The 15,644-nt window shown below is 62.9% G+C and overlaps 1 protein-coding gene across 1 annotated transcript in view; it reads right to left on the bottom strand.

Moving 5' to 3' along the window:
* Positions 1-15,644, bottom strand: part of ZFPM1 (zinc finger protein, FOG family member 1) — a 66,302-nt gene that overhangs the window by 7,227 nt on the left and 43,431 nt on the right. Inside the window, exons 4-5 of the mRNA XM_078063682.1 lie at positions 9,186-9,319; positions 17-119 (exon numbers count right to left, since the gene is read on the bottom strand). Coding sequence (XP_077919808.1) covers positions 17-119; positions 9,186-9,319 — 237 coding nt within the window. The remainder of the gene's footprint in view (positions 1-16; positions 120-9,185; positions 9,320-15,644) is intronic.

Consider the following 15,644-nt stretch of genomic DNA (forward strand, 5'->3'; position numbering starts at 1 on the left):
GCGCCAGGATACCAACCCTTCCGGTAGATCTCCGCGTTGGCTTCGGCCTCGGTCAGGGCCCGTGGCAGCGACGTGAGCCAGCAGGGCTGGTCCTCCAGCAGCAGCGTCAGGGCGGGGCCCTGGGGGGAGAGGAGGGGAGAGGAGGGGCTCGTCAAGGACCCGGCGCGGGAAGAGGCTGGCCGAGGGCCCCGCGTGGCGCCCGGGGAGGAGCCCGTGACCCCCGGCAGGGAGGCCGGGCTGCAGCCTGCTGCCCCTCACTGGGCGCTGTGCGGCCAACGCCGAGCAGGCTGCCGGCACCTCCTGTGCGCGGGGCATTGGGCTCTCTTGGAAACTGAGGCCCAGGGAGCAGCGGAGCCGGGATTCGCCCAGATCTGTGTTCTCGCCCTGCCCCCCTGCTCTAGCCGCCTGATGGGTGCCACGGGGCAGCCCGTGGGGCGCACGGGCCAGACTGAGCACAGGTTCCTCCCACACAGGCCCCCAGAGTGAGCTCCCAGAGCTGAGGCTGAGCGTGGCCTGGAGGAGACGGTGTCTCCCCAGAGAGGGGCTTCTAGGTCCTCCCCGAGGCTGGGGGGTGGTTCCCTGCCTGCTACGGGGCATGGCAGGCCCACCTCTGTCCCGTCCGCCCCGAGGCCAGCCCACGGCAGACATGAGCACATCCTCCTGGGCCCAGTAGCTGAGGCCCCCAGGCAGCAACATGACCCCACGCCAAGGCTGGCTCGGCCTCCCTGAGGCTCCCAGAGACTGACATCCGTGTGTGGGGTTAGGGCGGAGGGGGGAGAGGGGGCAAATGGGGGCGCGGCTCACGCAGCACCACCTCGCCCAGCCACGTCCTCTCCCCGGCTCTGTCTGCAAGCCGGGCCTTTGCAGTGCCCGGAAGGCAAGAGTGCTCTGGGCTCAGCCCATGAGGCTGCTGCTGGGGGCCTGCAGAGTGGGGCTCCCTGATTTCTGACACCCAGGGCCACCCCAGCAGGAGAGGAAGCACACAGAGCCTGGTGCCGGGGAGGGAGGGCCCCCGCTCAGACGTTGAGGAGACCAGGCACAGGTCTGTGGGGGCAGAACCCTGGCCTGGCTTTGCCCTAGGAGGCTGGGGTGACTCCTGCCACATCCGGGCCCTCAGCCCCAGTGCCAGGCCTGGGACCGGGGTGCTTCGACCGGGGTCCCCAAGCTCCGCCACCGGGCACATTACGCACCCACTTTGGGGTACTTTTGTTTTATGCAAATAAGTGCCTTTTATTCAGAAATGGTGCATGGGGACCTGGCATCGGAGAACCAGTATCACCTGGAAAGGCTGCCACCTAGACTGGGTGGCTGTGTGCACCCCAGGGGTCCACACAGCCGCCGGCCGGGACACCACCATGGTGGGACACGATGGTGTGTGAGGTGTCCTCCGAATCTGGGCACCTCCTTGCCAGCTCCAAGCCCAGGTGCTTCCCTGGGCTTTGCCTCCTGCCCGGGGACAACACAGGCTGCGGAGCCGGGCTTTGGGGTCCAGGCCAGGCGTGGCCTCCCCTGCTGTGACCTTGAGCCGAGTATCACCTGCAATCTGAGGTGAGCCCTCTGTCCACTCTGCCCGCTCGTCCCTACCCTGCGGCAGACTCAGGCCCACGAGCCCAGCGCTCCTGGGGTAACCCCTAACAAGGCTGGGGCAGCGTGGCCAGTGGGGTGCCATGGAAGGGGCAAGTGGCGACTAATGGCCAGAGGGGCGAGCTCTAGCTGTGGGAACAGAAGCGGCCTGCCCCCATGCCTGCCCTCTCTGCAAATGGGCACTGCCCCTCGTGCTCGGAGCTGTGACCAACCCACGTGCCTGTCGCAGGCCTGCCATCGCCCTGCTCCCTGCTCCCGGTGGTGGGGCTGGGTGGTCGAGGCCTCTCTGCCACTCAGCCCCTCCTGGGGCACCGGAAGCATCGATCTGCGCGAAGCCCTCCCTTCCAGCCGTGCCCACCTGTGCGCGACCAGCACACAGACAACAGGAGCCCCCTGCCTCCCCGCTTTCGCCTTCCCTTCGGCCGGCAGGACACGGCAGGCAAGGGCCGCGCCTTTGGGTGCAGAAGGCTGGGGTCCACTGGGGCCCCAGGTCAGCAAGTGCCACAGGTCAGCCTGGGGAGAGCATCTCCACCACAGCAGGTAATACCCTGCTTTTCGCAGACATCTGGTGATCCCACAGCTGGGGGTCCCGCCGGCTCGGGGGGAGGGGGCACGGCGGCCCCCACGTCCAGCTCCGTTGACCCGGACAGCGGCTTGCAGCAAGGCGGGGCCGGGCCTCAGGAGTCTCTAATGAATATTAATGAGCAGAGGAGGGTGAAAAAAATTAATCTGCCTGATCCTCCGATTGGCGCTGTGGTAACGATATGAAATCTAATTATTCGTCCCAATATTTCTAACCCTCAAACTGAGACTGACAGCCTCCCGGTAGGTTTAATGCTTATCACCCGCAGGAGCTGCGTGCTCCCAGCATGATAAAAACGCGCACGGCTTTGCTGACGCTGCACATCCCCGCGCTCTCCGTGTACCGCCCGCGAGCGAAGGCGGCAGCGCCGCGGTCCCACCAGGGCCCAGCACCTGCGTGGCGGCAGCGGGCAGGCCGGGAGGACGGGGACAGGAGCAGAACGGGCCGGGAGATCTGGGGCCGCCTGACTTGGCCCGTGACCCCTCGATGCCGGGGCCTGGCCCCCCCCCCCCACTTGAATGGGGGCGGCTGGAGACACGACCTTCCGTGGCCTCTCTCCCAGGCCTGCGCTTTGGTCCTGGGGGTGCGGGGTCGCCACCCAGGGAGGGTCTGACAGGTTTTCTCTCCTTCCGCCCCAACCCCCCCCAGTTCCGAGCAGCCCGGGGACAGAAGCGCCTTTCTCTGGTGCCTGAAGGCATTGGGCCGAGGCAGGCTCTCTTCCCGGCCGACGCTGTGCTGCCCGTGCGCAGGGACGTGGGGTGTAAGCCTGGGAGGGGCTGTGTGCTGCCGGCCCCCTTCCCTCCACAAGCGCCCCCGGGTCCCATCTGGGTACAGCTCACCCTGGACAGGCCGTGTCTGGGTTCAGGAAGAAGCCTCTCCACCCGCCCAGCCTGCAGCCCCTTGGGGTCGTGCCTGTTCCTCCTGGCTCCAGGATGGCCCCACCTGGCCCTGAGATAATGGGCGGCCGCTTGAAGTTCTCTGGGTGCATCTGAGACCACTCCTTGTTTCCCCCAACAAAGAGGTCACTGTCTGGATTCTATGCCTGCCGATAACCATCAGAAACTCTATCTCTGCCCCATCCGCTGTGACTTTATCTGAGGCTGATCCCAAACCTTGCTAGCCATCTCATGAAACAGCATCAGGGGAAAGGGAGATAGGGGCCCCATTCGGGCAGGGGAAGGGGGTGGCCCAGCCCAGCGAGCCAGACCGCCCTGCAGAAGGTCAGTGGGGTTGCCCAAGCCTCCTCCGGGCCACTGTGGGGCAGGCTCATGGGAGGTCAGGGCTGGGGCAGGGCCCCCACCCACCTCCTTCAGCTCATTCTGAGAAGTCATGTCCCTGTCCTGCGCACCCTCCCAGAGGCAACTGCCTTTCTGTCCTCGGCTCTTCCTCTCCCCCAGACCCTGCAAAGAACCTCCTTCACAGATGAGGATGGAGGCCCACAGAACAGAGTGATGCCCAGGGCCACAGGAGGTGGCTGTGCATACACAGGACTAGAACTGGGGTCTGCATGATCTTGGCTTCCTTCCATCCACTCATCCATCCATCTACCATCCATTCATCCATCCACCCATCCATCCATCCATCCACCCACCGATCCATCTATCCATCCATCCATCCCTCCCCTCCCTCCATCCATCTACCATCCATTCACCCCTCCACCACCTACCCATCCACCCATCCATCTACTCATCCATCCATCCACCCACCCATCCATCCACCATCCATCATCTATCCATCCACCTACCATCCATCCACCTACCATCCATCCACCTACCATCCATCCACCTACCATCCATCTATCCATCCACCTACCATCCATCTACGCATCTACCATCCATCCATTCATCCATCCATCCTCCCTCCCTTCCTCCATCTACCATCCATTCACCCCTCTACCACCTACCCATCCACCCATCCATCCATCCATCCACCATCCATCCACCATCCATCCACCTACCACCCATCCATCTACCATCCATTCATCCATCCACCATCTACCATCCATCCACCTACCATCCATCCATCCCTCCCTCCCTCCTTCCATCCATCCACCCACCATCCATTCACCCGTCCACCACCTACCCATCCACCCATCCATCCATCCTTCTATCCATCCACCAATCATCCATCCACCATCCATCATCTACCATCTATCCATCCATCCATCCTCCCTCCCTTCCTCCATCTACCATCCATTCACTCCTCTACCACCTACCCATCCACCCATCTACTCATCCATCCATCCCTCTACTCATCCATCCACCCACCCACCCATCCATCCATCCATCCATCTGCCCCTCCACCCACCTATCCTTACCTTCCTGCCTCCGCCCATCCATCTGTTCATTTGTTGAACAGTCGCCCAGAGCCTGGTGTGTGCCTGGTGTGGGGGGACCATGACCAGAACATGCTGTCCTGATCTCCCAGTGTGGATGCTGGAGTGGGGAGGCTGACAAGAAACAACCAATGGAGCCAGAACGTTCTAGAGACACAGGCTGAGAAGAGCATGAAGTGTGGTGGGGGTGAGGTGGGGAGCTGTGTGGACAACAGGGATGTGGGCCAAGTGGCCCCCAGCCCTCTTCCTCAGGTGGCCCTTGGGCTCAGGGAGGGAGCCAGCTGTAAGGGTGGGTCTGGTGCCCATGGCTGCCTTGGCCCCAGTGTGGCGGAAGGTGTTCCAGGGTCCCTGAGACCAGGCGGTTCCTCCTCCTGGGCCTCCAGGAGGCCGGTCTGAGTTGACCCTTTGCACCCACAGCATCTCCCAGACCCTGCTCCTACAACTGCAGGTGGAGAGGCTGAGGTGTGGGGAGGAAGGGAGTCAGAGACCCAGAAAGGCCAGTGGCAGGCCTCCTGTCCAGGGGACGTCCACCTCAGAGTGCCCCACACCGCCTTCCTCACCACCCTGGTGCTCCAGCCAAGCCCAGACCTGACCATCTCCTCAGGGGCTGCCCTGTGGAGGCTCAGGGACCAACCTGGGCTGGACCCTGGCTCTGCTGCTTGCTAGCTCTGTGGAGCAGGCTGAATGTGCCCCCAAAGACATGTCCACCCAGAGCCTGTGGACACAGCCTTATTTGGAAAAAGGTCTTAGCAGATGTGATTAAATTAGGGACAATCCAGATGACATCCTTCTAGATTATCCAGTGTCCTAAATCCAGTACCGAGTGTCCTTATAAGAGCAAAGAGGCAGAGGTGGGTGGCCCTGCTGGGAGGCTGGGCCCTGCTGGGAGGCTGGGCTCTGCTGGGCAATGACCCCCGGTGCCAGCCTCAAGGCTTCTTGCACGAGGGCTGCTCAGAGCCCGTGGGGCCCTGAGGGCCCTGGCCCCACTGCCATCTCCAGCTGAGGGATGGGGGAGGTCCCTCTAAGCTGATCCCTGCATGAAGATGCACGACAGGGCAGAGCTCAGCTGGTCTCATTCCAACCACTCTGGAAGGGGCTTCTCCCCAGTGGACCCACTGTCCTCCTGGGCAGCCACGGTCCCCACTGCCAGGTCTCACTGATGTCATGGTGGTCTCATGGCTATAGTGGGTAAGCCCTGGGGGGACTACTGGACAGATGGGTCGAGCCACTGTGGGCCAGGCTCGGCATAAGAGTTCGCTCATTCATTCATTCGCTCATCTGCTCATTCATCTATCCGCCCACCCACCTATCCATCCATCTATCCATCCATCCACCCGTCCATCCATCCGTATGTCCATCCGTCCATCCATCCATCCACCTGTCCATCCACCCATCCGCCATCCATTCATTTATCCACCCACCCATTCACCATCCATTTATCATCCATCCATCCACCCGTCCATTCATCCATCCATCCATCCACCCGTCCATTCATCTATCCACCCGTTCATCCATCCATCCGTATATACATATGTTCGTCGGTCCATCCATCCATCCATCCACCCACACATCCACCCAACCATTCTGAACATTTTTTTGGTATATGACTACAAATTTTAGAGCTGGCTGGGTTTCCAAACCCTGGGAAGTGGAAGCCACAGGTGGATCAGGGAGGGACCTGCCCAAGGTCACACAGCATGTTGGAGCAGGAACCACTCTCGACCCGACCCCTGCCAGGCTCTGTGCACTTGCTGTGTATTTCCTGGGGCTCCCACCCCCAAAAGTCTCGTGTGTATGTGTGTGTGTGTGGGAGGACTGTGAGGGGAGCCCTCCGTTCCCCTTCCCATCTGCAAGTGGCCCAGGGGCTAAGGAAACCAGCAGGGAAGGGTTGCCACACTCTATCAGAGCCCCTCTCTCTCCTTCCTCTCCAAACAGCTAAGACAAACCGCCTGGCGGCTGATAGCACGATCTGGGGTGGGAGGTGCATGGGGGAGAGAACTGGGACCCATCAGCTGAGCTCGATAAGGGGCTCGCTGAAATGTTAGCAAAAATATTTAGACAATAAATGAAGTATCGGAAAGGCGCGCGTATCTTTAAGAAATCAATCATCGTGTACGCTGTGTCTGGACACTCGGCGCCAAGGCGCAGATAGCGCTTGCTGGGGAGATAAGGGTTAATCAAGGATTTAATTCTGTAGGAGATAAAGCTGCAGGGAAGAGCCCGAGAGGCTCCTTCCTCCCTCAGCTGCTCGGCGAGAGCCTCAAAGGCCACTGGCTTCCCTGGCGCGGGTCCCTCACTCCCCGTGGACATTATCTCTCCGCCTGGAGAGCGTCTCCAACCTTGTGCCAAGTCTCCCCAGGCTGACCTGCGCCCCGGGCGCAAGGAGGACAAAACCCTCAGAGAGGAGGGCGGGGCGGGGACGTGGCCAGGACTCTGGGGCCAGCTCAGCCCTGTCCTTACAGAGCCCGCAGGGGTCTCAGCTTGAGCAGACGTGGGTTGCAATTCTCCCTCTGCTATTTGATCCTGGTGAGTTTACCAAGTCACTTAACCTGCTGGAGACTCAGTTTCCTCATGTGTAAAATGGGGAGCATGCCTCACAATGGTGTGGGCGGGGAAGACCAGGGCCCAGGCGTAAGGATGGGCGTACCCCGGTGTGTGCAGTGAGCGACACCTGTCTGTCCTGGAGGGACTGACTGTCTCCAGAGTGGGGGAGCAGAGGAGAGAGGTGCAGGCCACACGCAGCTGCACCCCTTTGTCCTTTCACTGCTTATGAGAATTCGGAGCCAGGGAACTCCCAGCCCACACACTCCTCCTTCCAGCCATGAACTGCCCCTCAACAGCCCACCCTTTGAAAAGAGAACTGCTGCTTGCATGCCTCCAGTGACGGGGAGCTCATTGCCTCAAGAGACTGCCCTGAACACTAGGGTCTCCATTCCCGCAGTGGAGCCAAAGTCTGCCTTGTGGTTGCCACTGTTTTCTCCCTGCTTGGGCCATGGGACAAGAGGGTCAGCCGTCCTGCAGGGTGGTGGTAAGCTGCCCTGGGAGGTGGGGGTGCCATCAGCTGCCCCACTTTGCAGACCGGCTACAGCTCTGTCCGCCCACCCTCTCCTCTGCAGGGACGCTGGAGGGTCTGCAGGCTCAGGCCCCAGGGACCCCTCAGGGCCTCCCTGTGTCCCCACCGAGGCCCCACAGGCTCAGGAAGCAGAGGCTCAAGGAGCTCAGAAGCCTGCCTGGGAGCATAACTGCCATGAGGGAGGAGGCCACGGGATCGGGACCCTGCGCCACGGGGATGGCCTGGTCATGGGCTGGGAGCCCTCGGTCCTGGGCCAGCCTCCCGCTGAGCGGCCGAGGCCTGCACGTGCTCCCCTGAGCCTGGGCGCTCCGCTGTGATGAGCAGTGTGGATGGCCCAGGGGGCCTCAGCCGGGCTGCACGTTTAGACCCTGGGAGACTGCCCGGATCTCTGGAGGCCTAGGCCCCAGCCCAGAGATTCTGACTCGGGTGGGCGCTGTGAATGGCGCTCTGAGGGTCTGCAGCTGGGGACTCCTCCTGCAGCGCCCTACCAGCCCTGCGGACACTGTGCAGCCCGAGTTCCTGCACCCTGGTTTCTGTGGCTGAGAAATGGGGGCTCTGTCGGGCTGGAGCCGGATGGGGCTGTCAGGGCAGCATGGGGCCTCTAGGTGTGGGCAGACCCTCCCCTGCAGCCCGGCCACCGCCTGCTGACCACAGGCCCACACCTGGGGCCTGCAGACCAGGAGGCCCAGCACTGCGGGGCACCCACCAGCCAGGGTGCACCTGGATCAAGCTGCACCTGAATGCAACCCCGGGAATCAAAAAGGGCGCAGGCCTTGGCCGTGCCTGCACGTCTGGGGTGCCTGAGCCCGGGCTTGAGGGGACCCACTCTGGGTGCCTCCTGGCCTTTCAAGCGAGTGGCAGCAGGGCTAGGAGAGGTTTCTTGAATACGCGTCACGGTCAGGTCCCTCCTGGTTCCGGTCCTACCCCATGCTGCCCATTCAGCGGCCCGGTTTCCCATACATCAGTGCCCTTTCTTCCCCAAAATGTATTTTCAAAGGAGCCTTCGTACCCGTGCAAGAGGACGCAGACCGACTTGCCGTAAACAGAAGGCAGTCCACAAGGAACCCCGAAGCGCGTGACCCCATGGCGGCGGCGACTAGCGGGAGGGCGCTGCCCGGGTTGGCTTCCTACTGACAGGCAGGCCAGAAGTGCTGCGGAGGTGAAGACCCTGCGGCACCCGAAGGACCCACAGGGACGAACTGAACCCCAGCCTCTGCTGCAGCGGTCCCTCAGCTCCCGGAAAACCGCCTCGTTTGCCCCCGTTCACGAAGGCCAGGTCCAGCCCCCCACCTCACACACCCGTCTCTTTCTCTGTCTTGCCAGCTTCTACTCATCCAGTAAGGACCTCCTCCAAAAAGCCCTTCCCATGTCACCTCCTCCAGGAAGCCTCCCTTGTGCTCCCAGGCAGTCAAGTCCTTCCCGCCGTCCTGGTCCCAACACCTCAGGCCCCCCTCTCCCGACACACTGCACGCGGAGGGGCAGGCGCTCCTGGGTGGGAGCATAAGCCGGCTGGGCTCCAGGGGCAAAGGGGGTGTGCGCCCTGGGCCGGCCTGCGCCCTGGCTGCGGCGCTGCGGCGGGTGGGTGGGCTGCCGGGGGTGGGGCTCCTTACCGGTTCCACCTGCCCAGGGGATGAGGCTCTGCTCTGGACGTCCCCGCGGAATGGGCCCCAGGACAGGCCCTCGGTGAGGCTGCACCGAGCCCGCACGCACCTCTGCCTGTCCCGCAGCAGCAGCTCCAGCTCGTCTGTGGGGAGAAACAGCGGGGATGTGAGGCGTGCCCCTAGCGGCGGCCACCCAGCCCCGCCGCCTGCCCGGCACGGTCCAGCTCGGCAGTCCCGTCCCCACCAGGGGTGGGGGTGCCCTGGGGGCCTGGGTTATGGGGACGGCGGCCGGTGTGTGGTTCCAGGAGCTGGCCCAGCCCCTGCAGCAAGCCCTTGTCTGGGGACAGCAGGGACAGGACGGGGTGTCTGCGGCTGGATTTGAGCCGGTGGGACCACGGCTGCTCCGGGAGGACACGTGTCCCCTTGTAGCACCTGCCCGTGCCCAGGATGCACGCGTGGAGCTGGGTCATCCCCGCAGCTCACGTTAGGGGGGCACGTGGTGGAGGGCGAGGACTTCGACGAGGCTGGTCTCCTGGCCTCCGCACAGTCCTCCCAGCCCCTCCCCACCGGCCTGAGCCCCCCACATCCACACAGCAAGCAAGCCTGTGGAGGAGGTTGTGGAAACGCTGGGCCCTGATTTCCCCACATCTAAGACTTCCTGCCTCCTTGGGCTGCACGAGGCTTGAATGCATTAATCCACCAACATGCTTAGCACAGCTCAGAGGGGAAACCAAGTCAAAGAGCCACGCACCTCCCCAAGGCCCTTGGCGAAGCCAGAATCTGCCCCTGGGTGGTCCTGACGTTGGCTCCGTTCACTCCCTGCAGATCGGCAGGACGGGGACTATCCCCAGAATGCTGCTGCCCCCACCCACCCTCCCAGGACCGCTGCTCACTTTCTGGAAAGGTCTGGGCCCTGAGCCTTCCTGCCTCTCTGCATGGCCTCTCCTGGCTCAGGGTGTAAGATGCTCGGGAGCTGCGGCCACCTGCGCCATGGTGGGGGGCGGGGCTGCAAACTCTCCAGGCGCCGACAGCTCCCGTGGCCCAGGTGGTGGCCCCCGTGGCACGTGTTGGAGGGCCACCACAGGGTGTGGTCGCATTTCTACAGACAGACGGGCCTCTGCTGCGAGTCCCTGAGACAGTCATTCTCCCCAGGGCGGGACATGGGGTCGGACAGGGTCTGCATTCAGGCTCCTGGGTTCAGCCCAGCCTCACTGCATGGTCCACAGGACCTTCTACAGTGGGCTGAATGATGGCGCCCAGAAGATACCTCCACCTAGAACTTGTGAATGTGCACTTATTTGGAAAAAGGGTCTTTGCAGATGTAATCAAGTTAGAAGCCCGAGAGGAGACCATCCTGGATCATCTGGTGGGACCCTAAATCCAATGACAAATGTCCTTATAAAAGACACACAGAAGAGACAGGGGAGGCGGCCACGCGAAGACAGGCAGAGACCAGAGTGACGGGGTCAGGAGGAAGCCACACTGTAGCCCCTGGAGCTGGGGGAGACAGGAAGGACCCTCCCCCCAGAGCCTCCAGAGGGAGCGCGGCCCAGCACTTGGAGAAAACAGATTTCTGATGTGTTAAGGCCCCAAGGTTGTGTGTGTTTGTCGGGGCCACCCTGGGAGATTCACAACGGGCACGTCACCTGCCCTGCCTGAGCCTCAGTGTCCTCATGGGACAAGGGGACGTGGTGGTCACGCCCTCAGAGGGCGGTCCCTTCCCTGATCCCACGCCCTCTGCCCAGGAAGGCTGGGCCACCTTGTACCTTGGGTGCCATCCGGGCTGCCTGGGCCCACGGAGGCCTCACGTGGCCTGCCCTGGTCCCCAAGCAAGCGCTGTGGCGGCAGCCCCACTTCCTGGAGCCCCGATCGGGCAGGCTGTGGCCTTAATGGGCCCGATTATCAGATAACTGCCGGCCTAATGGCAGAGATAAGGTGTAAATACGCCAGGAGGCCCAGCTAAAACGTTCTAACTGGGTCCTTGTCTTCCCAGGGGCAGATAAGATGGCAGGGGACCAGGTCGAGGCTGAGGAGGCCGGCGCCCCTTTATCAGCCCCCCAGAGAGGGGGCAGAGACTGGCTCTGTCACTTTGCAGCTCGCCCATGAGGGGCCATGTCCCTTGCCAGCCCACCCAGGACACCTGGGCCCCAGCCCAGGGTGCTGCCCATGGGCCACCCCCTCCCTGGCCCCACAGGTCCCATCCTCAGGGATGGGAGTGTGACCCAGCCGGCACAGTCACCCACCCCTGCTCCAGTGGCCTGATGAAGTCAGCCCTCTCTTTACGCCCCCGGTACAGATGAGAACACTGAGGCCTCAAGAGGTCACGCAGCTGGCAGCGGGATGTCAGGGTCTGAACCCAGGCCCCCTGGCTCTAGATGCTGACCCAGGGCCCTGGGTGTATGTGGGTCTCTGGTTCCCCGCCTGGCTGGCCCTCAGGGGACGGGCATACATGAGGGAGGGGAGGAGGAGGAGGAGAAGACTATCTAAAGGCAAGCTTGCTGGGACTCATTTGTCCGTCCACCTGTCTGCCAAGCCATCCGAGGCTGGTGGGGAGCTCACGATGGACTGAGCCTGTTCACCTCCCCCCCCGACTCCCCAGCTCATGGAGGGGGGTCAAGGGAGAACTGTCCAGCGTCCTCATGCTGCGGCCTGCCCCTCTGTGGGCAACCAGAAACCTCAAAGCAATCCGGGGTCGGCTTGCACTTGGGCCTCTGAACAAGGATGGCCACACACCTCTCTGGACTGCATTTCTCCTGCTGGGACCACAGACGAGACAGGGAAGGTGACCGGGAGCCCCTCCATTTCCACCTCGCTCCCCATCAGCATCCAGAGCATGTGGAAGGAGCCCATTGTGGCCTCATCGGGCACAGAGCCCCCATTAGGACATGACACCTTCCACCTGAGGCTGGTGGCCCACCTTCCCATGGGAGGAGCAACTGGGAATTCAGTGCGTGGGGGGCCGGCCCGGGGGTCCCTGAGAGTAGAGGAGGAGTGGGGGCAGCCCTGGGCTGTCTCAGGGCCCCGGCCTCGTGGTGATGGAGGGAAGGAGCCGAGCCAGTGTGCCTCCTCGTCCCGCCCACATGGGCACCCACAGGCAAACAGCCATGCTCCCTAATCGGAGCCCCAGGGCCGGCGGGCCGAGCCTGCCAGATAACAGCATGGCTGGTATTTCCCACGGCAGCCACTCCATCTTCTGGGTATCATGCATTGCCAGAGGGAGGGCTGGCTCCCGATAAAGGCTGCCATTCTGCAAGCCTGAGGGCAGAACCCACCACTCAGGCCTGGGAGAGGTGAGGAGGCCAGGGAGCCGAGGAACTTGGGTTAGGGATAGGGCAATGCTCACCACGAAAACCCACCTTTCTGCTTCAGGGAGGCCGGCTCCGAAGGGCTGTGCATTAGGAAGGGCTATGGCAGGTACCTGGCTGGGGGAGGGGAACATGGCTGGATCTCAGCCCCAGCTCACCCAGAGCCCTTGCTACAGTGCACAACCTGGGCAACTGTACATGGTGGCCCTGGTGATATTCAACATCCATCTACTCAGATAAGCTATTTCTAGCAAATAGTTCCTGTCCAACCTCTTGCACAGCGGAAACAGGGTCAAGCGGTATTAGAGCCTAGTTAGCACCTGCCAGAGACCCTCTCCTAACCAGAAGCAAAATTGCATCAGCAAAGTGGGGTGGGTGGGGCCACCCACTCCTGGCAGGCTGGGAGCCTCATAAGGGTTCAGCTCAAGGCCAAGAATGAAATAAACGTATAGATGAGCGAGGGCAAGGGGCGAAGGGGTGGGAGACGCGGAGCTGGCAGGCAGGGACTGATAGGCAGGAAGACACAGTTATTTTTAAACAGCCTCTATAATAGCCAGAGGGCCCGTGGTGGCCGAAGAGACAGCTCCCAACCACACACACAGGAAACCTGGGGCCATGAGCACCCCAGCCACACTGCAGGCTCTGTCTCTGGACTCGGGGCTCAGTGCTCACTCAGTCACAAAACCCCGTGTGGGCACCTGGCACAGGGATGAGGGAGGCATAGCCTCTGCCCTCTGTGTCTCCCAGGAAACATGGGTGGTGGCAGCTGGGAGGGTGGGCCAGTTGGGGTGGGCTTCCAGGTGGAGGTGTCCTTCTCCCGGGCAGCCTCCTGTGAGCGGGCTACTTTCTCTTCCCAGCTCCAGCCCAGTCCTGGCCTCCATCCCCGTAGTGAGCTACAGGGTGATGCCACCTGCCCTGAGAACGCGTGATCCCAACACGCTTCCTGGCCCCATTCATGGAGCCTTGGCCACGCCCTGTACAGTTTGCAGGGACCCCCCCTGCCCCACTGAAGTTCTCCCCGTGCACAGGGGAGGGCATCGAGGCCCAGAGAGGTTCAGCTACTGGCTCAAGACCCGCGACGGGGAGGTGAGATGCGAACCAGAGCCCCAGCCACGCTCACGGCCAGGTCCCCGACACCCTTTCCTGGGCTGACGCGGAAGGCGGCAGAGTGAGGGGGACGCCGCTGGAAGGGAGGCGGGCACGCGCGGCAGGCTGACTCCTGCTGTCCTCAGTTTCCCCTTCTGTACTGGTCTCCTCGGGGAGGGGGCAGGCCCCCATGGGGGTCAGGCTGTCACTACAGACACCACATCAGGGCAAGGACTAATTTATTCCGGCAAACAACCCCACACACATGATTTCCAGAACAAACACGCCGCAGCGGGTTCAATTTCGCCCCCCAAGCATCTGTGAGGAACCAGACGAGAGAATTCAGCCCTTACATATTTATATGATTTAAATGTCTGTTTGGGTCTCAAAGCCCTCTGACGGCGTCCCAAGGGGACTAAGGAGGCAGGGCTGAGTGTTGCCCCTTCTGGGGTCCCGACAGAGGGGGTGGCCAGGTGAGAGACCTGGGGTCTGCAATCAGCAGGCCACGGACGGGTCCCACCTCTGTCCAGCGCCCGCTGGCCTCAGTTTACCTCCTGGGCCGGTAGGTCTGAGGGTAAAGGCGAGCGTGTCAGTCTGAGAGGCCAGCACTGCTCTTCCTCCCTGGGCTGTCCCGGGTCGCGGGGCCCAGCCCAGGGTGGCCGCTGAGCCACGGCCCCCGGCCCAGCTCTGCCTCGTGCCCTGCAGAGCCCTCGGGGGCCACAACCCCCACAGTGCGCAGTGAGCCGGTGAGGCGGCAGCTCTGGTCTGCAGAGAGCTCGAGGTTCCACGGCAGGGGTGCAGCCACTGCTCAGACCTGACCTCCTTTCCGACGGAGGGGCCGGGGCTCTGACCCCGAGCCCACGAGGTCTCGGCCCCCCGCCCCCGCCTTGTGGCTCTGACTGGGGGCAGCCCTGTGGCCTGTGGGAGTATCCGAGCTCAGGGGCTACCTCCGCACCCTGCGGGCTGGCTTCTCCTTCCAGGGGCCAGGCGGTGCTCATGCTAATGGCCGGTGGTCTCCAGAGCAGAGCGGCAAGCCCAGCTGCCCCGCAGCCCCCCGCCCTGCACGGTGGGCTCTGGGGTCAACGCCAACGCTCACTGATCTGACGGGCCCGTCGCCTGCCCCCACCCTGTGGCTCCCATGGGCCAGCTGGCCCCCGCCTTGTCGGGAGCGGCCCTATCTCAGGGATCACGCTGTTTGCCTTTGATAAAAGTCACACACACACACACACACACAAAAAAAAGGGAGAGAAAAAGAGGGAGAGGGAGAGGGAGAGGAAGAAAGCCGCAGGGCCGAGCCGGCCCCACCCTGCGGGGTTCCAGAAGTCTCTGTGGGTGTGGGCCCAGAGCAGGGCAGGCTAGGAGACTCTGTGTGTTTCCAACACGTCCTATATCAGCATGGAAACCAGGCCCAGAGAGGGTGAGCGACTCTCTCAAGGTCACAGGGCAGAGCAGGGCCAGCGGGGGTGAGTGGGCTGGGGTGGCGTGGGGGGCACCGGCTGGCACAAGCTGTCCCGCAATGAGGGGCCAGGCAGACCCTTCCCTCACTCGCTCGGCCCCTCCGCTGCAGGTGCAGCCCCCTGGGCCCCACCCCCGGCCGGGGGCATCAGCCTAGGGGCCTATGCCCGTGTTCCTGAGGTGGCGTGACTTGCCCAAGGTCACTGGCTGTCAAGTCCAGCCCTTTTCCTGCCCCCAACATAGCCCTCTTGACGGGGAAAGCCATGAGCTCAGTGGCAGGTGAGGTCCTAGAAGGACAGAGAGAGGCCACTGCCGTCCAGGGTCTGACGGTCCTTCTGGAACCGTGCCGCCTGGAGGAGGAGGTGGAAGGCGGACCCCTGCGAGTCCCCACGCCGGGGATGACGCAGGAGTCTCCGCCAGCCCTGGGAGCTCTAGAACCCAGGTCTGTGTCCCAGCATGGACATCTCCCAGCCGCGCGGGTCACCTCCCTCCTAGCCCTCGGTTTCTGCTGATGTGAAATAGGGGAGAAGAGCCCCCGCCTCACAGGTCAGTGCAAGGTGAGGGGACATAACGGAGGTGGCGCATGAAGGACAGGGCTGGACCCACAGCGGGTGCGCAGGGA

The sequence above is a fragment of the Halichoerus grypus genome, chromosome 15 (genome assembly GCF_964656455.1).
Source record: "Halichoerus grypus chromosome 15, mHalGry1.hap1.1, whole genome shotgun sequence".
Lineage (NCBI taxonomy): Eukaryota > Metazoa > Chordata > Mammalia > Carnivora > Phocidae > Halichoerus > Halichoerus grypus.